Here is a 23,483-nt window from a genome sequence, read left to right on the forward strand (position 1 = left end):
CCTGACTGTCTCCATGTCTACTGAAGTCCAGCCACACGCCGTCCTGAGATGGCTTTCCATTCCTTCTGTGGGGAAGAGAGCCGCTCACAGCCTCCCCAAATGGGCCAGGTGGAAGGGGGAGGCCTTGGAGATTTTAAGCAGCAGGACCAGATTTTATTTGCGTTTCAAAAAATCAGGATCAAGGTAGAAAAACTGATCCTGGCTCAAGAGAAAACGGAGAGACAGTGAGAGGCCATTCCAGGAGACCAGGCCGAAGAGGATGGCGGCTTGGACTGGCGTGGTGGCAGTGGGGACAGGGGGAGGTGAGGGCTGCTGGGGAAGCGACTGTCAAGACTTGATGGCGGATGGGAGGAGGAGGGCCGCTGCTGCGCCTGGGCTTCGGATTTGCAAGACCAGATGGAGGGTGCCTTTGTTCCCGGGAACAGGAAACTGGAAGAGCGGACGGCGTGGGTGGACGTGGCAAGCGGACGTGTGACGTGGGTCACAGGACACAGGCCTGGTGCCCAGGCACAGCTCCGGGCTGGAAAAGGGAACATAGCTGTGGCCTGACCTTCCTGGGAGAAGGGCGCCTCAGCCTCAGCCCCAGGGGAGCAAGAGCGCCTGGGATCACAAAAGCCAGGAGGAGAAGGTGCCCTGTAGACAAGCAGTGGCAGCCATGCCAGCTGCGGCCAGGGCGTCAAGCACGACCAAGATGAGGAAATGTCCCTGGGATATGGTGACATGGCGGCGGTGACCTTAGGGGGGCTGCAGCAGAAGCAGTGGGGGCAGAGCAGGTTAAGGAGCCCGTGGGAAAGAGGACACAGAGACGGCATGTGGACGTCTTCAAGGGGTTTGTCCATGGGACAGGGAGAAGAGGAGGGCCAGGCCTGTGAACGTGGAAGGGACGCGGCCGTGTTCTAATGCTGCGGAGGAACGGGAAGGTGGACTGTTCAGGAGACAGAGCCGAGGGTGGGGAGGGCAGGCAGAGGGCGGCTCCTTTTCCCCGAGCCTGGGCCATGCAGCTTCCCCGACATGATGGGGTGGGGGGCGGCTGCGTGTGGGGTCTCTGGCTCTGAAGCCCATCTTGATGGTGGCCTCATCCTTCTCTGAAAAGTCACCATTGGGAAAACTATCATCCAAGAGAGGACTGGGGAGTTGGGGAAGGATGGAGGTTAAGGACTGGGAAGTTTTGAAATCCTGGAAAGTCTTGAAATCCTGGAAAGTCGTTCCCAAGCGCAGGTCGAGTTGAGCAACGCAAAGTGAACTTGAGGGCCCTTCCTGAAACTGGTGACCAAAAATGTGCCATGGAGCCAGCCTCCCTGTGGTCGTGACCTCCCCCTGGAGTGCTCACTGCCCAGGCCCACAGAGCTAAGGGAGGGGGTGTACCCAGAACTGGGTTCTGGCAATTTCCTCTGGATTAAGACACCAGAACAGAGGGAGTCGGGTTGAGAAAGCTACCGATGGTCTGGAGGTCCCCTTGAGGTCAGAGTGAGTCCCTGGGAGGCACTGCTGAAGAGGCCAGCTGGCCTGGCTGGAGAGGAGGCTGTGGCCAGACCCGGTGGTTGTGAAGGGGAGCAGATCAGGGGTTGGCAGCCTCAGAACGGGCCGTGGAAGGCAGTGGCCGGGACAGAGAAGTTGCCCAAGGTGCCGAGCTCTCGGAGGCAGAGGGGTGGTGCTGGAGGGGTGTTCCACGGGCTTGCTGAGGCCGCAGGGACCATGGCAAGATCTGCGGAGAGCAGGAGGCATAGCGTATGACACTAGCCGCGGCCGCCAGGAGTGCAGCAGCCAAGACGGAAGAGGCGGAGGACGCAGAAGACCTGCGCCAGAGAAGCTGGGCAACAGGGAGCAAGGACGCCCTCCTGCCCTCCTGGTGCTGGACCTGTGGGCATGAGGGAGCACGCGAGAGCCAAGGAGCCACGCTCCCGGAAAAGGCAAGGAGTGGAGACGGCAATCTATGGAGAGACGGCGGGGCTGAAAGGCGGCTGGTTACCGTGGCCGTCCCGAGGGAAGAGTCTGGAAGAGGAAGAGGGTGCAGGACCGGCTCAGAGGCAAGGGAGAGCGGGGTACTTCCTGCAGGGGGTGTGGCAGAGGCCAGTGCTGGGAGGGCAAGGTGGCTTCGATGGACAACCAGGATGGGGCAGACTGGGGAGGCCCAACCATCTCTTTAAGGAGGCCAGCGGGGCAGGGACCAGAGGACGTGGCTCGCTGGCCTACGGGAGCAGCGTCTGCTCACCTGGGTGGCAGCCGGGGCCCGGGCTTTCCTCCAAAGGCTCTCTTCTCTGAGAATCGCCAGCCTCCTGGTGAGCGGCAGTAAGTAGACAACCCGGGAGCAACAGTGACTGAGGGCAGAAGCCACGAGTTCCAGGATGAGGCGAACGCAGCAGGGACAACTGACCAGCGAGGGTTCCAGGGCCATGAGGCCACCTCTCCGTCTGTAGAAGTGTGTGCGGCTCCTTGGTCCCTCCTCACTCCACTGCCTGCCTCCCCTCACTCCCAGCTGGGGCACGCCTACTAAAATTCCTTTGGGAATAAGAAGATAATCCAATTTTTAAATGGGAAAAAGATGGATAGAGAGATTTCACCACAGAAGACATGTGAGTATCAACAGGGCAGGAGAAGGTGCTCAGCGTCACCAAGCACTAGGGAGACGTAAATTAGAAACACAAGCTGCTAATTCACAGCCGCTGGAATGGCTACAGTCGAGACAGCATCGAGAGCCTGGAACCTTCCAGCCCTGCTGGGAAGATGGTCAAATGGCGCCACACTTTGGGAAATACTATGGTGATGTCTTAAAATGTTGTGCGTAATTTACCATCAGACCCAGCAATTCCATTCTAGGTATCTCCCCAAGAAAATGGAAAACCAACAGCCACACAAAGACTCATGGCAAATGATTGCATGGGCATCCCTCCTACTAGTCCCAAAGTGGAAATAACCCCCAATGTCCATCAACCAGGCAGACAAACTGTCGGTGGAATATTACCCAGCAATAAAAAAGGAAGGAAGGACTGAAGCACGTTACAGCACGAAGGAACTTTAGACACGCTGAGCGAAAAAAGCCAGGCACAGAGACCACACGTTATACGACGACCCGTCGATGTGAAATGTCCAAGGAAGGCAAAAAGGAGATTAAAGAGACAGGAAGTAAGTTAGTGCTTGCCTGGAGGTGGAGAAGGGAGCAGGAATGACTAGAAATGGGCCCAAGCCTCTTTTTGGGGTGATGGAAACATTGTGAATTTAGATTATGGTGATGGTTCTCCAACTCTACAGCTAGAAAAAGTCATTGCAATGTACACTTAAGAGGGTGACTGTCAGTGGAATATTACCCACCAATAAAAAAGGAAGGAAGGACTGAAGTACGTTATAGCACGAAGGAACTTCAGACACGCTGAGCGAAAAAAGACCATACCTCAATAGAGAAGTTTCTCTTAAAAAAAATCATCTGGGGCTGGGAATGTTGGTGGAGTGCTTGCCTCTCAGCACAAGGCCCTGGGTTCAATCCCCAGCACCACAAAAAAAAAAAAAAAAAATCATCTGGACAGGTTCAGACCTAACTCTGCTTCTGGGTCAGCACCGTGGCCCTGAGGACGGTGCTCTGTTATCACAGCCCTAGTGCCTTGCTTCTGTCCTGCTGCTGGGTGGTCAAGGCACCCTCCTCCAAATGCCCCTCAAAAACAGAAGGAGCCATCCCTGCGCCCTCTGTCACGGGCCATCCCCCTGCCTCTCCGCATCAGGAAGAAAGAGATAGAGACTGACATCTCCAAGGTAATGCTGTGAGATTGCTAGACATTCTGCTTTATGTTATAATTTCAGTTTATTTTTAGCAGTTAATAGCTCACAGGCTCAAAAATCAAAATGCTAGAACAAGCATACAAGAGCTTCTTCTCCCACCTTGATCCCATTTACCCATAAAGCTACCCCACCCACAGTCTCCACTCATTTAAAAAAAAAAAAATCCTTCCATAGTTTGTTTATGCAAATACAAGCCAATGGGAAGACATATCTCAAATTCTCGTTCTTGTATAAAGGTAAGGAACCAGACACATTGTTTTGCACCTTGCTTCTTCCACTTAATTTACCCTGGAGAGCTTTTCACATCAGGTCGGAGAGATCTTCCGTGTTTTGTTTTGGTGGTTTTTGCAGCTATAAAGTTTTCCATTGTGATCATGGATCATTGTTTATTAACCAATCCCCAACTGATGGGCACTTGAGTTATTTCTAACTTTTCGAGAGAGCTGCATGAATAACCGTAAATGCACGTCACTTCCTACATGTGCAGATATTTGTAAGTGGGGAGTGACAGAAATGGCATTGCTGAGCGGAGAGGTCCGTCACCCGGGTTAAGCATTCCCAGGGCAAGGCAGAAGCCCGCTGCCCACAGCCCTGTCAACAGGGCATGCTGGCCTGCAGGTTCCCAGCGTGCTTGGAAAGGGCTTTGAGTCCATCCAGTTCTCGTCAAACAGGATCACTTTCTTTTTCATTTTATTTTATTGTGCTGAGAACACTTAACCACTTCACGACGAGATGCACCCTCAACAGATTTTTAAGTTACAATATGATATTGTTAACCGTGAACAGAAGGTCGAAAGCTGAGCTCTAGAATTTATTCATCTTGCATTACTGGAAGTTGATTAGTGAGTCCCCATTCCACCCACCTGGCCCTTGGCAATCACTGTTCTGCTTTCTGCTTCTGCAGGCTTGACTGTTTTCCAAACCACCTGTAAGTGGGATCACATGGCATTTGTCCCTCTGTGACTGGTATCTTTCACTCAGCATAATATCCTCCAAGTCAGCCCGCGAGGCATATGACAGCATTTCCTCCCTTTTTAAGGCTGAATAGTATTCCATTCCATGTATGGATGGTCCCCAGCTTACATAGGTTTGACTTACGATTTTTCAACTTTACCATGGTGTGAAAGTAATGTACATTCAGTAGAAACCTTGCTTTGAATTTTGATTTTTCCAGGTTAGTTATATATACAGTACAATACTTTTATGACGCCCAACTATAGACAAATGCAAATGTTCTGAACACAATTCAGGTAGGCTAGGCCAAAACACCACGCTTGCTAAGTCAGGCATAATAACTGCATTTCTGACTTAGAATATATTCAACTTTTGATGGGTCTATCATGACGTAAGCCCCATAATTCAAGGAGCATCTATAGATAGCATTTTTTTCTTTATCCACTCATCGTCGATGGACATTAGATGGATTCCGTATCTTGGCTGCTGCGACTACCGCTGCAGCAGACACAGGTGCAGGTGACTCTTCGGGTCTCTTTGAGATTCTCTCAGTCATCTTGACGTTTCCCTGGAAGCAGGTTTGCCGGCTCAGACCCGCCGGGGGAGCTTCACTAAGGCGCCAAGTAAAGGTTAGAATCGCCAAGCTCAGCCTCGTCGGTTTTTAGCAACAAGCCGGAAGGGAGAAGGACTTAGCTGAAGCCCCGAGTGCCAGCGTGACAGCATTCGTACCTGGCCTGCCTGGCATTGGACCAGGAACGCATGATCCTCCCAAGAAGCGTGAGACCATCTCTGACCTGGGCAGGAGGACAAGTGGCAAGTGTGAAGGTTCTGCGGACAACTCCGTTGTTGGTTAGTTGTCCTGCAGTCCTGGGGTTGAGCCCAGGGCCTCGGGGGTCCCAGGCAAGTCCCCTGCGCAGTTCCACGGTAGAGAGTGTTGGCTGTGGGTCCTCCGCTCCCGCTACACCAACAGGATGAGCTGCCACGGTCAGCAACGGGTTTGACATTCTAAAAGACTGGACAGTCTCCTCTCCTCTACTTAAGCTTGTCTCCTTCAGAGAATGGGTGGGGTCCTGAATCAGACCCTATATGTTCTACCTAAGGGTCCAGCATTGTGCGTGCGTGTGTGTGTGTGTGTGTGTGTGGTGCTGGGCTTCAAACCCAGGGCTTCACAGGTGTCAGGCATGCTCTCTGGCACTGAGCCACATCCTCAGTCCCACAGTCCAGCTCTTGAATACCTGTTTCCCAGTTTCTCTGGTGAGCAACAATCCCTTGACACACACTTCTGCCCCGTATTTGCTAGGGAGTTTCTGTTGGCAATCAGGGTCATGGAAATGACTGGGACCCAGCTCCTGAGTCCACTAGGACAGAAGCTCTGCAAGACCATCAGTACAGTGACCCTTTCTTTCCTGCCAAGTCTTTAAAGAGGTCTATTATGAGTTTGCTGAGCAGGGAGGTGATTATCTTAGTCTCTCTCCTGTTACTTTAACAAAGTACCCAAGTCTGGATATGTTATACAGAAAGAGGTTCATTTAGCTCATGATTCTGGAGAGTCAAGGGTATGAAACTAACTTACGCTTGGCTCTGGTGAGGAGCTCATGGTAGATGGCATCACAATGACAGGAACATATGGGAGCAAGAGATCACATGGTGAGATAGGAAGCCAGAGAGCAGCTGGGGACTAATTGGGGACCCAGGAGAAGTATAAGAATACATTAATCCCTCCAAGGGCATGCCCCTAATGACCTAAGGACCTCCCCAGGCCCTGCCTCTCTTACAGGTCTCACCACCACACTGAGGACCAATCACATCCAGGCCACGGTAGTAATCAAGGGTGAACTCAGCATAAGAGCACCTCAGAGAAGGCCTTGCAGCAGACCCCGCCACTCTCGACTCACTCAGTAGAGACACCACAGAGTTGGGCAGCTGCAAGGGGGGAGTGGGGAGGGGCAGTGGTGGGAATCAAGGATGAGGACCAAAGAGGAGAATTGCCCCGGCCATCGTTTGAACAGAACAATGAAGGTCCAGGGATTTCCTACAGGACCCTTTTTAAAAGTATAAATATTTTTTTCTCAGCATAAAGGCAATGTGTTATAGTGCAGAAACATTGGAAAATGCAAAAATTAGGTTCATAATTATTCCACATCTTCACTTCCTCTCTCTCCACTCTTCTTCCCATGGAGGACATATATGGGGTTGGCAGATGTTTTTGGTCTTCTTTCCTTCTTTTTAAAGACAATGAGATTATGGCATACGGAGGATTTCAAAACCCACCTTATGGTTCTATGTCCTTAAAAACTCTAGGCATAAACATTGAAAATAAATATACATATATATTAATTTTATAGGCAAAGATAGGACTTAATTTTATTTGCATGACTTTCATTACTACCGAAATTGAACATTTGCTCATATGTTTATTAATCATTTGTATTTCTTATTTTACAAATTCTTTGGATGTTGCTTGTCTATTTTTCCATTGGGTTATCATTCTTTTTCTTATTCATTTAAAAAGTACTTATGTATTAAGAATACGAACACTTTTCCACATATCTTGCAAATATTTACCCTAAGTTTATTGTCTTTGAATTTCATTTGGCTTTTTTTTTGCCATTTAGAAGATTCAAAATTCTATCTAGTTAGATTATATCAATCTCTTCCTTCATGCCATTTACTGCTGACAGTTTGGTACGTGGTTTTCCAGACATTTCCTATGCATATGCAAATACATCTATAAATATATATATTGAGGGAGATAGTTATATATGTAAAGTTTCCCTGAACATTTGAGATGTCACATCCACTCTTCTGTAACTTGCTTATTTCACATGCTAGCATATTACAGATATTTCCCATATTAGAATACAAAGATTTAATTGTAACAGTATTGCCTTGTATGAATTCAATATTTTGCTCTTTGAACCAGTTTTGAAACATTGTCTTTCATGCACACATTTAGATATGGAAGTTGGGCTAGGGAGATAGCTCAGTTGGTAGAGTGCTTGCCTTTCAAGCACAAGGCCCTGGGTTCAATCCCCGGTACCGCAAAATAAATAAGTAAATAAATAAATAAATAAGGAAATTTTATGGGGTTTGAAAGAGACAGAAACCTAAGTTTATTTATTCCATGTAGTGAGTCAATAGTCCCCAATGACACTTATAAAATAATCTGTCCTTTCCCTCTGACTTGAAATAACTTTGTCTTATTAAGTATCATATATAAAATAACAATCATATATTAAATATATATACTGAAGAGTTTCTTTCTTAGATTTTCTATTTTGCTTCTTTTATTTATTCCTCAATGCCACATTTTTCTAATTATTATAGTTTTATCATATATTTTAATACCTATATAATCAATACCATTCCCTGTCTCATCTTTTTCAATATTACCTTGGCTAATTTTTTTCCTTTTATCTGATTTCTTTTACATTTAATTATGGGCTTTGGAATAACTTCTGAAATTCCCCAAACATCTACTTAGGATTTAGATTGTTAATGTGTCAAATTATATAAATTGAAGTTTTACTGACATTTTTATAAAACATTTCAGTTTAAAAGCAGAGTGTATATCTCTCCAGCTACTCAATTTTTGTTCTTATGTGCGCCAGTAACGTTTTTGTTTTCTTTATGTCATGCTTATTTTGAGATTGTTTTACATTTTTTTGTTATAAAATTGCCTTGTAAGTAGGATTGTAACATATATGTTATGACTTATTAAGATAGAGGAAAGCACTGACTTTGTGTACCTTTGGTAACAGCTTACTTTACTGAATATTTTTCTAGTTGTTCTGGTTTTTTCATGAATTTCTCATGTAGACAACCAAGTAATTTGCAAAAACAAAAAATTGTAAAAAAGGAAGGATAGATGGTTTTATTTCTTCCTCTACTGTGTTTATACTCGGTCTCTTGCTGTTGCTTACTGTTTGAGTTAGAGCAGATTCTGGAAGAATTTTCTCCTTCTGGGAGTCGACAGAGACCACACGCACATCCTAATATTTCCATCTCTTTATCTTTCATTGTCCCATGTAACTTCCTATAGCACCTAACAGGTGGTTGCCTGTTAGGTTCTGGATTTTAACATTCAGTGGTCAGCATTTGCATCCCTAGGCTTCTCATCTCTGGAATGCTGCCAGTGACCCCAGTGGTCACAGCCAGTGGCCTCTCTGGGTCCTCACCCCCACCACCATGGCAGCCATATTGACACCTCCTCCACCCCACCCTTGAACACCTCCCAGGCTCCCCTCCTGACTCTCTTCCCCTCGGTGCATTCCTCTCCCCACCCCTTCAAAGTTCCACTGACCCCATCCTTCACTTGTCGCTCTGCAAGTTCTGTCTGAGGGATGGGGTCCATCCCCAGGTTCACGGCCTGTTTGCCGAGTCTAGAGAGAGCTCCAACCTCCTCACTCCACTGCAGCGACCCTCTGCCTGTGTGCTCCAACACCAAACCCGCGGGCTCAGAGTCTCCAGTCCATGGTGCCATCGTCCTCCAGCTGCCCAAGACAAAACCTGAGGCATCCTGAACTTCTCCCTCCCGCATCCGTCCTCGGCGGCCACCTCATGCCACTGATTCTGCAGGATCGCTGTCTTGCCCGTCTCTTTATCACGGCTGCTACTGTTTGAATTAATCTGTCTGGTCTGCTTTTCAGAGTATTGCAGGGATCTTGATTGTTTGCTTTGCTTTTAGTCTTTAACTCCATCCTCATTGTGCCTCTCTAAAACACATCGTGTCGCTTGTCTGCTCAAACCTTTGCAGTGGGTCCTGCTTCGCCATAAGTTCTGAACGCCTTAGGACATACAAAGCTGTCTATCATGTGGCCCCAGTACTCTCTCCAGCTCGTCGCCCACCATCCCTTCCCAGATGCCCTAGGTCCCAGCTGTTCCCCAGACGTCCCCAGATGTCCCCATGCCTTCGCACATGCCACTCCCTTTGCCAATAGAGCGCTTAGCCCAACCCTTTACCTGATCGTCCTTCAAGATCAAACTCAACAGATTTCTGTGCGGCCCTCTGGATTCCTGAGGTAGAGGCTCAGACTCCCTCCCGGGTGCTCCCTCAGTACCTGGGCACCTGGAACCTGGTAGAGAAGCTGCACACATGTCCATCCAGGTCAAGAGGGGGGCCGGCAATCCCTGGTCATCAGTCCCCTTACCCTCTCTCCCCTCTCCTCCCCGACACTCACCCAAGCTCAACCTCGCCAGCACCCTGCACGCCTGCACCTGGCCAGCCACACAGCCCAGCAACCCAGCCACGCGCCTGTAGTGTATTCCTTCTCTCACTTTCTGAGTTGACAACTAATGCTCCTTCTCTATCCCCCCATGTCCTACAATCCCTCTTTCCCTGATGACTTTGCCTCTAATTCACTGAAAACTAGAAGCATTGAGAGATAAATGTCCTCGTTCCTCACCACTTCTTCCAACTCTTCTCCCAGAGACCTGGCCCTGCACTTTGCTCTGGTTCCGTCCCCTCCCACCCTCCCCCAGCCTCGGCTCTGGCGGCGACTCTCTTCTTCCGCTCTGCTGTGTGCACCTTCTTTCCCACTAGGTCCTTTCCACGGGCTGCCACACACTCCTGACTGGCGTCCGTCTCTTTAAAAAAGCCTCCTGACTCTTCCTTCCCCGGCAGGCACAGCCACCGCACGCTTGCTCATGTCAGTGTCCCACACCAAAACCTCCTCCTCACTGTCGTCCTTAACGGCTCGAATCCATCTCACCTCAGCCTCTTGTACTCATCCGTCCTTTCCCTTCCACCAAAACTGGTCTTGCCAAGATCACGGTGATCTCAAATCACGTCGCCACCTCTGTGTCCTCCTCTTGCTCTGCCTTCAGCAGCACTGAGCAGGGTGGGCCACATTCTCCTTCCGTATCCACCTTCATGACACCTGCTCTTCAGGTACCCCACTTCTAAAAATGCAAATCAAGGCACAGTGTTGCCTGCCGAAAACCCTAGGGGTTCTGCTGTACTTAAAGTTGACTCCCACTCCTACCCGGCCCACAAAGCCTTCGGTGCCTGGCCCCTGTCCCCCGCCACCCCACCAGGTCCTCTGCTCCCTGTCCAGCGGACACTGGCTGCAACGGCATTCTTCCCGCGCCTCCTTCCCTCCTAAAAACCTGTCGCAGGTCCTTTCTCTTCCCAGGGCTCATTTCTACTTGTCCCACCCAATTGCACCTTCACCACAACTGGACATGTCCCTGCCTGTTTATTTTTATTATCTGTGTCTTAGAATAAAACTCCCTGGAATCATGGAGTGGACCATCCACGCTCCACTGGCTCCCCGGCACCTGGAGCGGTGTCTGGCACAGAGAGGGGGTGCGGCTGAGGCTTGTTGCAGGGATAATGAATCCTGCTGCCCCTGACATGGAGCAAGTGCTCTTTACTGTACCAGAAGTTCCTGGAGGGTGGGCGCCCTGTTTTAGGTTCTTCATTTCCTCCCTGGTGCCTAGCATGGTGCTGGGGACCTCCGGGCGCTTATGAATATGCCTCCCTGGACTGATTCTTCATTAAGGAGAGCCAGGAGTCCTGGTGTCCACTTCACAACCTCATTTCTCTGAGAATAAGCTCACGGCATGAGAGCAATGTCATGAGAACGAGGACCAGGGGGAGAGATGGGGTAAGGGAGTGCCCACCGCCTGACACCCTGGGACCCCCCCTCAATGCTCTGGGCCCCGGGGTCCCCTTACCTTTTGGTGCGTGTGTTACAGGGCGCAACCTACATCTTGATGATGGTGGATCCTGATGCTCCCAGCAGGTCAGAACCCACCAAGAGGTACTGGAGACATTGGCTGGTGACAGACATCAAGGTAAGCAGGCCGAGAGGCACTTTGTGACTTGTTTGGAAGACTGTGTAGACTGTCCTTTAGCAGGACACGAGGCCAAGTGAGGACATGGGTGTCAGATGCCCCCAACACTCAGCCCTCAGCTCCCCCCAAGTTTCCCAATGATTTCCAAAAAAGTCCAAGGGCTAGCGATGGGTTTCCCCAGGACACCGTCCTCTGCGCGAGAGCAGGAGAAAGCCCTGATGTCTAGTGTCTGTTGATCCATGTGGTGTAGGTCCTTCCACCACAGTCGATTTCAAGGCGACAGAGATCTAGGAACCAACTCACAGAACGTCTGAAACACAATGGTCGGCGCCTGCTCACCCATGGATTTGGGGGCGCCGGTGTGATTCTGTGAAGTCCAGGTGGCAGACCTGGCCGTGGGGGGTGTGCCGTGGGGGACCACCCTCCTGCTGGGCAAGGGACGTGGAGAAGGTGTGGCGATTGCCCTTCCTTTGTGCAGAAACAAGCAACACCTTCAGCTTTAACTGTGAGAGCTGTGAAGGAGCCTGGTTCCCCCTTTCCAGAGCAGGTCTCAGGAACACAAATTTGGTGGGCTGTTAAGGGGGCTGCTGGGGAGGGGGAAGGCTCCATGGCCAAGTAAGCCTTCCATACTCTGAGTTAACCGAGCGAACCTCATTCCTCACCCGATGACTTTCTAGAGATTCTATCATCCTCAGAGGCACTACGGTCCTTGGTGCCCTCAGGGGTTGGTGTGCCAGGACCCCTCACGGGCACCCAAATCCACCGGTGCTCAAGTCCTGTATGCAAGATGGTGTAGGATTTGCACTGAGCCTACACAATCCTCCCACAGACTTTAAATCATTTCTACATAACTTACAATAAGTAATACAGCATAAATGCTATGTAACTAGTTGTTACTCTGTATTGTTTAGGGAATAATGACAAAAGTCTACATGTTTGGATGTAATCACATATATGTATGTATGCATATATGCAGATAGCGACAGGTACAGATACGTTTTCAATCCTCAGTTAGTTGAATCTGAGGAAAAGGAACTTACAGATACAGAGGACCAGCTGTATATGATGTACATTTATTTCCCACTCTCTTTTAAGTTACGGAATCTTTTGTTCACGAGTGCCCGGCAGTGTGATTTGGGGAATTCCACGCTGGCCTACATGTTCATGAATCCATGCCTGGAAATCCTGCAGATGGCTTTTGAGAAGAGTCTGCATAGGCCTCAATGAGGTAGTGGGAACACAGAACTAGAAAAATCCAGTTTGGTCTCGGCTGGCTGCCAGTCCAGGATCTCTGGAACCTGTCTGGCATTTTGTCTTTATCTATCTCACAGGAATCATGGTATTGACTCTCTGGGGCCATTGAGATGATCCCAGGAGATGGCCCACTGAGAGCACTCTGGGACATGTGGAGAAACCCACAGACCACAAGGGCTTGTGTCTTTCTTGCCAGAGCCACGTGCAGAGGAAGGGGCATCGGTAGAACTAGGTATTGACTCCTGAGCAAGACCTAGAGTAGGGATGAGGAGTGGGCAGTTAGGCAGGCAACCGACCCACGACCCAGTGACCAAGCTTGGGGGACAGCCCTAGGAAGCTTGGGGGACAGCCCTATTTAGAGGCAGGCTGGCAGCTGCCCAAAGGGGCTCCCTCAAGGACCCCCCAGTAGCAGCTTCTTGGGCATGACCAGCCGCCTCTCAGCACCAACGCCCTTCCCTGGCCAGGTGCTCCTCTATGGGGGAAGCACTTTGGAAACACTCTAAGGGGGAGAGCCAGGTAGGGCCATGCCATTGGGACAGTGGGGAGCAGAGGGCTCAAAAGGGAAAGATCCCCCATCGAGAGCACTGCTGTTTTCTGGACGCGGGTGGAGTTGGCAAAGGGTGGCAGCTCAAGAGTGGCAAGTGCCCTGAAGGTCAAGTTCACCACCCACACACTCAGGCACACATGGCTTCCTGCAAGAGGGTTCCACTCCTGATACCGAGGCCAGAGTGCGGACAGCTTTGGACGGGATGGTTTCAGAGCTGAGGGGCGAGTTGGGACCAGGACATGGCCTCTCTTCAAAGTCCCAAGCCCCCACTCCCCTCACCCAGTACTCAGGGCACACCTCTCACAGGAGCCTGTGCCACAGATGGGTTTAGCCCCAGCAGCTCAGTTTAGAGGAAGAGCAGGTGGCAGGTGACAGGTGGCAGCTGTCAGGCAAGACTGCTAAGCCGCAGAGCTTAACCAGGGCCACCTGCCCGGGTGCGGCCCTCGGCTTCCAGCTGGAGGAGGCTCTGGTTTCAGTCACATTTTCACCCACTTTCCCTGGCCTGGGTGACCAGCCGGAAGCAGCGGCCCTCCGGTGTAGCCACTTGACCCTTCCCACCTGCCCCCAACTCCCCCAGCCACAAAGGCGCTATAAGCCAAACCCGCTGAGGTCCCAGGGCCTGGACCTTGGCCACAGGAAGCCCGGGTCTGATCAAATCCGGGCGCACTTCCTCTGTGCTGCCACGGCCAGTGGTCTGAACAGCCCGCACCCAGAAGGGCCGGCAGCTGGTGACATGCGGCCTCCCGGGGCTTCGGCCCCAACACGGTCTCCAGGCCCAACGAGCAGCGAGGACGAGGATGTGGCGCCGGGTGCTGGGAGGCCTTGGTGCGGGTAACAGCGCCTGTGTGGGACCTTCTTCCAGTGAAAAGCACGGTCTCCGTCGCTTTGTAAAGTAGCATCGCCATCACACAGCTGGGGGAGGCGGAGGCTGGAGGCGCGGGGGCTTGCAGAGCTGGTCTTGGGTGGGCGCCCCAGACTCCAAACCACGCCTGCCCGAGGTGCAGGGCGGGGCGGCGCCCACCTCGGCCACCTCCGCTGCGGGGAGGAGCCACCACACGCTCCTGTGAATGGAAAAATCATCTCTGGGGTCCCCCTAGCTCACTCCCAGGGCGCTAACTGTCCTTGATGGGCAGAGGTTACCCAGAGAATGCCACCTTGATGGCACACCTGGTCAGTGTTTTGAATCCCACCTATCATTATTCCCCAAAGAGCCCCGCAGGAAGGCATGGGGTAGCCTCCCTGCAGAGCACAGCCGGGTGAGTCCCCAGGCCAGAGAGGCAGACTTGGTGAGATGGGAGATGGAGTCTACTTAGATGGTGGGCCAGACCATGACCAGAAACATCTGTAGCCCCCCAACTCACCCCAAAGAGAGGCTGGCAGGGTACAGACTAGAGTAGGGTACCCTTCCTACCTGCAGGCTACTTAAATAAAAGCTAGGAGTTAGAGAGATGCCCAGCAGTAGGGACCAGGCCTTCATAGTACCCTTTTGTTTATCAATTCAACAAATAAATATATTTAACACTATTCGATGCAGTGTAGGGGTTAAGAGCAATGACTCTGGAACCAGACTTTGTGGTTCAAATCCCAAATTCACCATTATTAGCTAGCTGTGTGATCTTAGGCTAGTTGCTTAACTTCTCTGTATCACTGTGCTTCCTTGTAAAATGGGGATACTAATAGTCTCTACCTCACACTATCGGTGTGAAGCTTAACAGAGTTATTTTAGATAAAGTGCTTGGGACAAGAACACATAGCCCTGTACAGTTGTTATTATCATTGCTCTAAGTCAAATGCCTCCAGAGGTCTGGGGTCACAAACACAAAATAGAAGAAGGCATTGTCCTGCACAGTGGCAGTAATATGAGATCCCAGGGGCAGACACGGGGTGGAACTTCCTGTATCTGTGGGTTTCTATTGGCTCAAGACAGGACCAGATGTCAGTACCAAACCTAGGCAGACCAGGGCAGGCAGAGACTGATGCGTAACACCTGGTGTCCTTCTTGGCCTCTCTTTGAAACTCTCCCACGGTGTGGAAGAGGTTCCTCAGCACGGATAAGGCCTCCGTGCCGCTGCCCCAGCGCCATGTCCTCGGCGTCTCCTCAAAGCTGCTTTTCAGTCCCGATCGACTCTGACTAATAATCTTCATGCCGAAGCCTAATTAAGATATCAATTAATTTGCATCCATTCATTTCAAGAGAAACATGGATTGGTTCCCCTTCTATTTGTGTCTGAAAGAAGTGCTCAGGGCCTTTCGTGTAGATATTTTCATTAGACTTTTTTATTGTTAATGGGAATATTGAGCACAAGAAGATGGTGCATTAATACTTTCCACAAAGAATGTCATGATTGGTGACAAAGAACACTAGGAACAATTAAGGAGACAAGAGTACCTTTTTTTCTTCCAAAAAAGAAAATCTTCCTAGAAACCGTCAATGATTCTAAAATTTGCTCTGAATATCTTTTTTGTTTTAAGAAAGAAAAGGAGCCAGCAAGTCCTATTTCTCTTTCATTCAGTGCCCTCAACCTTTGGCAGCTATAAATGCAACCAATCTGGGGTGAATTGAAAGGACCTCTAAGGGGTCATTATTCTGTCTACTTTTCTATAGGGTTGAATTTTTCCATAATTGGAGTTTTTTTTTTTTTTTTTTTTTTTTTAAGGACCTCTAAGTGTGTTCGGCAAATAAGATAAATGGGGACCCAATAAACAGGGCAACGATGACAGCCCCCCACTTTCTCAAAATGTGGTCAGTGTGTGCCAGAATCCTGTGCTTGAGTGACAGGTCCCACTCCTGAGTGATTTCAGTCAAGTTGCGTGACCTCTCTGAGACTGTGGCTTCTCCTGGGGAAAAGTAACACAAATCCTTACTCCCCAGGGCAGAGCTGAGCAAAGAAGTTACATAAGCAAAGGGAAGCCTTCCTCAAGAGGTACATTAGCCTTGTTCTTAATCAATCCAGCAGCAGAGCCTGTAGAAATTTAAATGTGCATATATAATTATGGAAAGTGAATTTTTTTTATATATACCCAGAAGCCCGCTAATGATAGTAAACAGAATAAAGGATGTTTATCAGGACCACGAGTGAGCAGCAGAACATCCCCATCCGGGGAGGATTCATTTTGAGTAATGAAACAACTGGAAGGCCCAGTTACGCTCCCTGAGAGCACATAGGTTCAGGTCTAAGGCCATAAACAGTGTTACCCACTGGGATCAGAAACCATATTTGTTTCCCCTGAATGGGAAGAGCCAGCGCCTGGGCTGCCAGGGCCCGCCTCTTCCAGCTGGGAATCTCTAAGCCTCAGTTTCCTCACTGTTAAAATAGGCATGATAGTAGTATCAACTTTCCAGGAGTTCAGTGTGATTAAGGCTCCTGACACGTAACAGTGGGGCTTCAATAAGTGATTCTCTCCCTGAACACCCCCAACTTTGAGATCTGACCGCAGCAGCTACTTGAGATTTAGCAAATTCCCTTAGAATACTGGACTCGGGTTTTGCAAAGTAAAAATTCTAGACCAGGCCCTTGTGTCTTTCAAGTCTAGAAGCATTTGGGCCCAGCCTGGTGGACCTGGCTTGACCCAGGCCAGCTGGGTGAAAGTGGACAGTCAGCCTTGTCCTTCAGCCTCTGCAGACTGCCCCGTGATTTCCTGGGCTGGATCAAGCCCCGGGAGTCCTCCCTGAGGACAGCCAAGGCTAGAGTTGGGTTGTAGTGGGTGGTCAGGCCTCAGCTGGCTTCCCATGCTGGGCAGGGCTGCGGCCCCTTCTGCTTTTATTTGGAACACAAGCCAGCAGCACCCTCACCACTTCCTTATCACCACAGTCCCCAGTCGCTGTCATTGTCCTACTCCAGAGATGCCTTCACTCCCATTCAACATGGTTTAAATAAAATGCTGCTACAAAGTGGAATATTATCTTTTGATGAATGTTTTTAAAGCCTTTTAGGTTTTCATGGTAATTTGTGGTGTAAAATTATTTGGAGATAAGAGCCAAATTAGCTCTCCTATGCTGAGGTCGCTGTGTCCTGTTACCCATGTGAGCGGTGTTTAAATAGAATCAGTCCTTAGACTAATGCAGCATAATTGTTCATTTGAAATAGCTTTTTTTTTTTTTACTCCATTCAATGAGTCATTAAAATATTCAAGGGATAATGCAGTGAATTGGAAATGAATTTATCATATTATCCCATACATACGGTAGCGTTCAGGTAACTAAGGAGAACGGGCGGGGGAGGGGAGAGCGCATGTGGCTATCAGGCACCAGGAGGAAAGGAGCCAGCTTATGCAGGAAGGGTAAACAAGGCTTCAGCGGGTTTATGGCAAGCCAGTGTGGAGAGGCCCCCAGAGGGAGAGGCAGAGGAGAGCGCTGCTCTTCAAGGAGGCCTCTCTCTCTCTCTCTCCCTCTCTCTCTTTCTCTCTCTCTCTGCGCTCTGAGAATCTGTGCTCCACCACAGCTCCGCTGTTAACTTATTTTTATCAAATATGTGTTTATATCAGAAAGTCGTTATGGAAACCAATTCTGCCATCCAGGAGAATTCCTGGATCAGGCAGAAAATTCTCTCAACGCTCCCCACCAACACACACACACACACACACACACACACACACATGACACCCTGCACGGCACTGCACAGCTTTGCTCACCTAGCTCTGCATTAGCCATGATGCGACAGCAGGGTGGTGCCCTGGGCCCCCTCCAGGGGCAGAGCTGTGAGATGGAGACGCCTGAGACCAACAGTCCCCATCTGCTTCTGTCCTACAGCCAGGATCCAGGGCTTGTCACTGCCCCCTGGGCCTCAGTCACCCACCCCAAGGCAGAGGCTCCCAGGAAAGGACAGGGCTCAGGGTGGGTGGGAGGCTGTGGCAGAACCTTGGAAGCCCAGGGGTCCTCCCTTGGTCTCAGGACAGTTCTACTAATTTGCATCGTCGGTGCCACGCCCTGGGCACACTATTTGAAGAGGGCTGGGGACCAGTCTGAGGACAATAGATGGAACTGCGAGGCTCTTTAAGAAACCACATCATGTCAGCAACCGCCAAAGAGGGAGGAGAGTCAGCCTCCTGGAACCCCGCCGGGAAGTGAGAGGACAGCTGTGGACGCCTCACTGAGAAGAGCAAGGTCCTGCTGCCCCATGGGGCACCATATTTCCCCTGGGTAAAGTCTGACAGGCAGCAACTTGACTCCTTAATCAGGAAGCACTTTCTAAGAATTTGAACTGCCTGATGACGGAACACATATCCCATGGAGCAAGTTCCTCTTCACCGAAAGCGATTATCCATGGGTGGCCCAGGAAATGTGCTTCCCCAAGTGGAGGCTGGTGCAGGTGACCAGTCAGATGTGCCCCTTGGCACCTCCAAACAAGGTCTTCAATGCATATTTCCCCTCCTGGCCAGAGATACTCTTAGAGCTTTTATCTATAACTAACATAGAAACACCAAGAACAACTCAAGAAGGAAGAATAAAGAGGAAGAGGAAAAGGAAAAAGAGAAGAGAAAGAAAGATAGTAAGAAAAAGCATTTACACACTGGCAGAAGGTACCAAGCTTTGCATTTTACACTGATATCTCATTTAGTCATCACAAAGCCCTAAGAGGAAAGCAGAGGAGATAAGAAAACTGAGACCTGGAGTGGTAAGCAACATGCCTCAGATGTCACAGCTAGCAAGTGCCTGAGGTTTGAACCCAAAGACCGTACACATACTCACAATGCCATGGTGCCTGTATTAGTCCACTTTCTGTGGCTATAACAAAATACCTGAGGCTGAGCCCTTTACAAAGAAAGGAGATTTCTTCAGCTCACAATGTTGGAGACTGAAAGTCTTCCAACGAAGATTGAAAGTCCATCTGATGAGGGCCGCGGAGGACAGAATCATAGTGGTGGGAGCCCATGTTGAAGAAATCAAATGTTAAAACAGGAAGCCAGAGAATTCAGGGACCACTCTTGCTCTTTTTATAACAACTCACTCTTGAAGGAACTCACTGTGTTCTCAAGAGAACTACATTGATCCCTGCCTCAGGTCTAACCACCTTCCACTAGGCCCCACATCTTAAAGGTCCCACCACCTCAACACTCCCACACAGGAACCAAATCAATCTTTGGGAGATGCCCCACATCCAAATTGCAGAGTTTAGGTGGGTTCCACATCCACCACCTAGGCACAGCATGCGTGAGAGCTTGCTTTGGGGTTTGTTGTTTTTTGGAGTCTCTCTTCCCTCTTCTGGGGGTGGGAGGAGTGTGGTTTGAGGTCAGGGACCTCTCTGTGCTTAGCCACTCCCACCTCAGCTGTAGTACCGCCCTGACCTGGGCCTTCAAGGGCAGCCTGGACTTGAAGATCAGCTCTCCAACATACCATGAGCAAATGAGTCTGTTTCCTCATCTGCATAAGAGAAACTACTACCAACCCCACAGGAAGGTCGAGGATTGGGTGAGATGAAATTTGTTCTGCACCCTGCACACAGCAGTTTCTATGTACATGCTGCCTCTCTACTCTTTCTGTCTTCTGTTACCCTAAGTCCCCCACAGGGAGTTTGAAAATGCTAAGCCTTTGCTAGTAAGGAGCATATATCACTCCCAAGAGGTAGGACAGGGCCTAGCCAGGAGAATGGTCACCGCTTAAAAGACCTGGAGGAAAAACAGCCACCTGCAGGACTGGACTTCACAGAAAGACATTAAGACCAATTTCTTAGCTGTGCTCAGCAATGTGGCTCTTCAAAATAAATAAAATAAAAATGCCTATTTAATGAATATATGTTAGGAATTTTAAATGTGGTTTTTCTGATGCCCACTTGGAAAGACAAGGCCAATATATAGGAAATAATCCGAGTGACACTGTGGTATGGTGTCAGCTCCACCCGGCCCTTCATACTCACAGAGCTGTGAGGTCTGGGAGCAGAACAACCCTCACAGGAGGTGGCCTCCTTCAAGGCTCAGCTCAGATGTCACCTGCACCCAAAGTTTTGCCCTCACACCAGAGAAAGACCAAGTCAGTCCTGCCCACGCCCCCACCACACTTAGTCAAACCGCAACTAGTGTCCTCATCACTAGGGTTTGTTACTGTTGGAATCTCTTTTCCCTCTTAGACCGTGAGTTTCCGGTGAGCAGAAATGTGTCTTATTCTTATTATATCCTCAGCACTTATCATGGTTCCCAGAAAATAAAGACCTTCAGTAAATGTTGAATGAATGAATGAAGGAAGGCATGGAGGAATGAATGTATAAAGAATGAAGGAAGACATGTATGGACAGATGGATGGATGTAGGAAGACATGGATGGACAGATGGATAGATGCAGGATAGGTGGGTGGGTGGGTAGATGGGTGGATGAATGCTGGATAAGTGGATGGATGGATAAAGTTTGCATATATGTATAGATAGATAGATAGATAGATAGATAGATAGATAGATAGATAGATAGATAGATCAAGTGGCATCACTCTGTGATGACCTCTTGGTGGAGATAGAGATTGAGCTGGGACTGGAAATGTGAGCAAGCCAGAGAAGGTCAAAAGATGAGGACGGGAACATCATGGCAAAAAGCTCAGTATTTGATGGGACAGAGGAAAGAATCACAAATACAGAATTAAAAGCCAAGATGACTGAGTTGGTTGAGACCCTTATCACTTGATTTTCATTGCAAAAGTCTTCCCTGGCCTCCCTCCTGTGATCTCACCCCCTACAAAAGTGTCCATCTTCCCTTCATGGGATAATTTTTCTTAAAATCTAGATATGATCATATCACTTTCCTATTCAAAGCCCCAAAGTGACTCCTCAGTCTCCTGGGACAGAAACCTATCTCCCCAGTGTGTTGTCCAAGTCCTTTGAGGCTCTGCCCCTGCCTGCTCACCTCTCAGACTTGATAGACTCCTTCCGATACGCTCATGGTTTCTCAAACCTTCTTCATTATCTCAGGTCTTTGTGGACCATCACTTGCTTTGTCCTCTCTCCCTAAAAGTCCACAAATACCTGGGTGCTTTAAATACGTCAAGACCTCTAGATGAATCGTACCTTCAAGGTCCAGAAAGAACTTAGATTTGTGATCACAAAATCATTTCCACAAATAGGAGAGGAAAAAATGGATTCCTGACTGGTGAGTGGAATATCAATCCCCATCAAAATGAAAAAACAGTTAATAAGCAGTTGCTCTGAGACAACAGAAAACAGTATTCCTTGAGAGTCTGCCTAGGCTCACCAAAAATGAGTCCCTCCTGACCACGTGGATTTCTTTGTTGGTATATGCTGTCATCCTTTGAGGCCAGAAACAGCTATAAGCAAGCACAACACCACCTGATGGAAAAGAGCATGAAACTTGTCAATCATGTGAACCTGTGGGCAATGGGGTGGGTTTGTGGCTTGCTCATGAACCAGTCCTTGAAGAGAACTGACAGATGATTGAGTCTCAGTCTTAAAGCTAGTCACTACTAACATGCCATGAGATTCTGATATGAGTCTTGCCTTGTTCAATATTTTTATGAATAGAATGTCCACCAAATTCATTGGTCCTATGAAGTTTCAAGGAGTACTGGATATGATGGATAACATAAAACAGTTCATTTTGGCAAATCAGAAGAATAGGCCTGCCTGCATTGCAAATTTAAATTTAATAAGGATTAATCTAAAGTTCTATATTTAGGTTCCAAATCAATCGCATGCATACAGAACGGGGAAGATCTGGCATGTCAGAGGTTCATGAAGGGAAAAGATCAAGAATAATTTTTTTTTGTTGTTAATTCTTAAGCTAATTTAAATCCAAATTTTAAGCTAATAATAGAATGTCAAACCATTATGCAGAAGTTAAGACAGTTAACATAATCTCGGGCCACATCAGTAGAAGCAGAGGCTTTAGCTCATTGAGGAATCAGAGCTCCCCTTTCTCCATATCGGCCAGACCACCCCTCTTTGCTTGTTCATTCATTCATTCATCTATTCGCTCATTCAGCAAGTGCTCAGCACGCCCAAGGTGGCAGGTTCCATTCAGTCACTGCAGACCAGAAGTGTATACGACCAGATCCTTCCATTGATGAGTTCCCTGTCTGGTAAGGGAGCAGGGAATAAAGCCAGCGACTGTAGCAGGCAGTGTTGGGATGGAGTTAAGTCCTGAGACTCAGAAGAGATGAGACGAAGGGCAGCAGGGAGGGGTCCCCAGAGGCAGACACCTGTGAGCAGAGTAGAAACTCACCAGGCAACCGAGTTAGGAGTGGGTATCCAGACAACAGCACGGAGCGGGTGCACTCCGGACTGAGGCGGCCCACATGCTGGAGCCAAGTGGCAAAGCTGGAGTGTACAGGAGATGCAGTCAGAAGGCAGCGAGGGGAGCCGCGGAGGATGAAGGCTCTGACCCTGACCGTTCCTTGGGTTACCCAAAAGCTGCACCCAGACCAGTTAAACCCAAGTCTGCAGGGGTGGAACCCAGGTACCTCCTCATTTTTCAGGCTCCTGGGTCGGTGAATGTGCCTTGGTGGGGAGAGGGAGGGAGAAGTGGGCGTTGCTATTCAATGGGTCTAAAGTTTCAATTATGAGGGATGATAAAGTTCTGGAGACCTTTAACATTGTGCCTGTGGTTAACAATATTGTATTGTACACCCAAACACTTGAGAGGGTAGGTCTCAAGTACAGGGTCCTCGCCGTGATGAGAGGAAGGAGTAAAAACAGGTGCACCTCGGCTGAGAACTACCAATGCAAGGTCTTCATCCAGGCCTGGGCAAGGGGCTGCACACACAGCCTCTGGAGCTCTTTAGCCAGAGGTTAAAAAACACAGTGCCTTTTAAAAAGATCCCTCTGACTGCCGTGCAGGATGCCAGCAGGCAGCCATAGAGGCCATCATTGCTTTCTGGGGAGGGGTGACTCTGGCCTGCACCAAAGCAAGAGCAGAGGACGTGGAGGGGACAGCTTTGGGACCTGTCACGAGGTTAGGAGCCAACCAGACCTTCTGATGGTTAGATGTGGAGGGCCAAGGCTGGCCAGACAGTGGCTTCCAGATCTGGGTGCTGTTTCCTGAGATGGGGACACTGGAGTGCAGGTGGGGAGGGAGCTGAGGGGTCTGAAGTGCTGTCATAAACATGTTAATGCTCAGATGCTTTTGGATCTCCAAGTGGAGATTTCAAGTAGGAGATTCGGGTCTGGAACTCCCAAGAGAGGCTGGCGGGAGCCTGGTTTTGCAATGTGTCTGTGGTACTTAA

General features: G+C 49.3%; 1 protein-coding gene and 1 long non-coding RNA gene across 3 annotated transcripts in view; one reads left to right on the forward strand and one right to left on the reverse strand.

Moving 5' to 3' along the window:
- The window catches only part of PEBP4 (phosphatidylethanolamine binding protein 4), a 183,982-nt gene that overhangs the window by 83,362 nt on the left and 77,137 nt on the right, over positions 1-23,483 (forward strand). For both annotated transcript variants that reach the window (XM_079142327.1, XM_079142326.1), the window contains one exon: positions 11,425-11,523. In XM_079142327.1, the coding sequence (XP_078998453.1) occupies positions 11,425-11,523 (99 nt within the window). The remainder of the gene's footprint in view (positions 1-11,424; positions 11,524-23,483) is intronic.
- LOC306662531 overlaps positions 14,267-23,483 on the reverse strand; it is a 30,910-nt gene continuing 21,693 nt past the window's right edge. The window contains exon 3 of the long non-coding RNA XR_013764142.1: positions 14,267-21,591. This is a non-coding gene — a long non-coding RNA (uncharacterized lncRNA). The remainder of the gene's footprint in view (positions 21,592-23,483) is intronic.

The sequence above is a fragment of the Sciurus vulgaris genome (assembly GCF_902686455.1).
Source record: "Sciurus vulgaris genome assembly, chromosome: 5".
In the NCBI taxonomy this organism is placed as follows: Eukaryota; Metazoa; Chordata; class Mammalia; order Rodentia; family Sciuridae; genus Sciurus; species Sciurus vulgaris.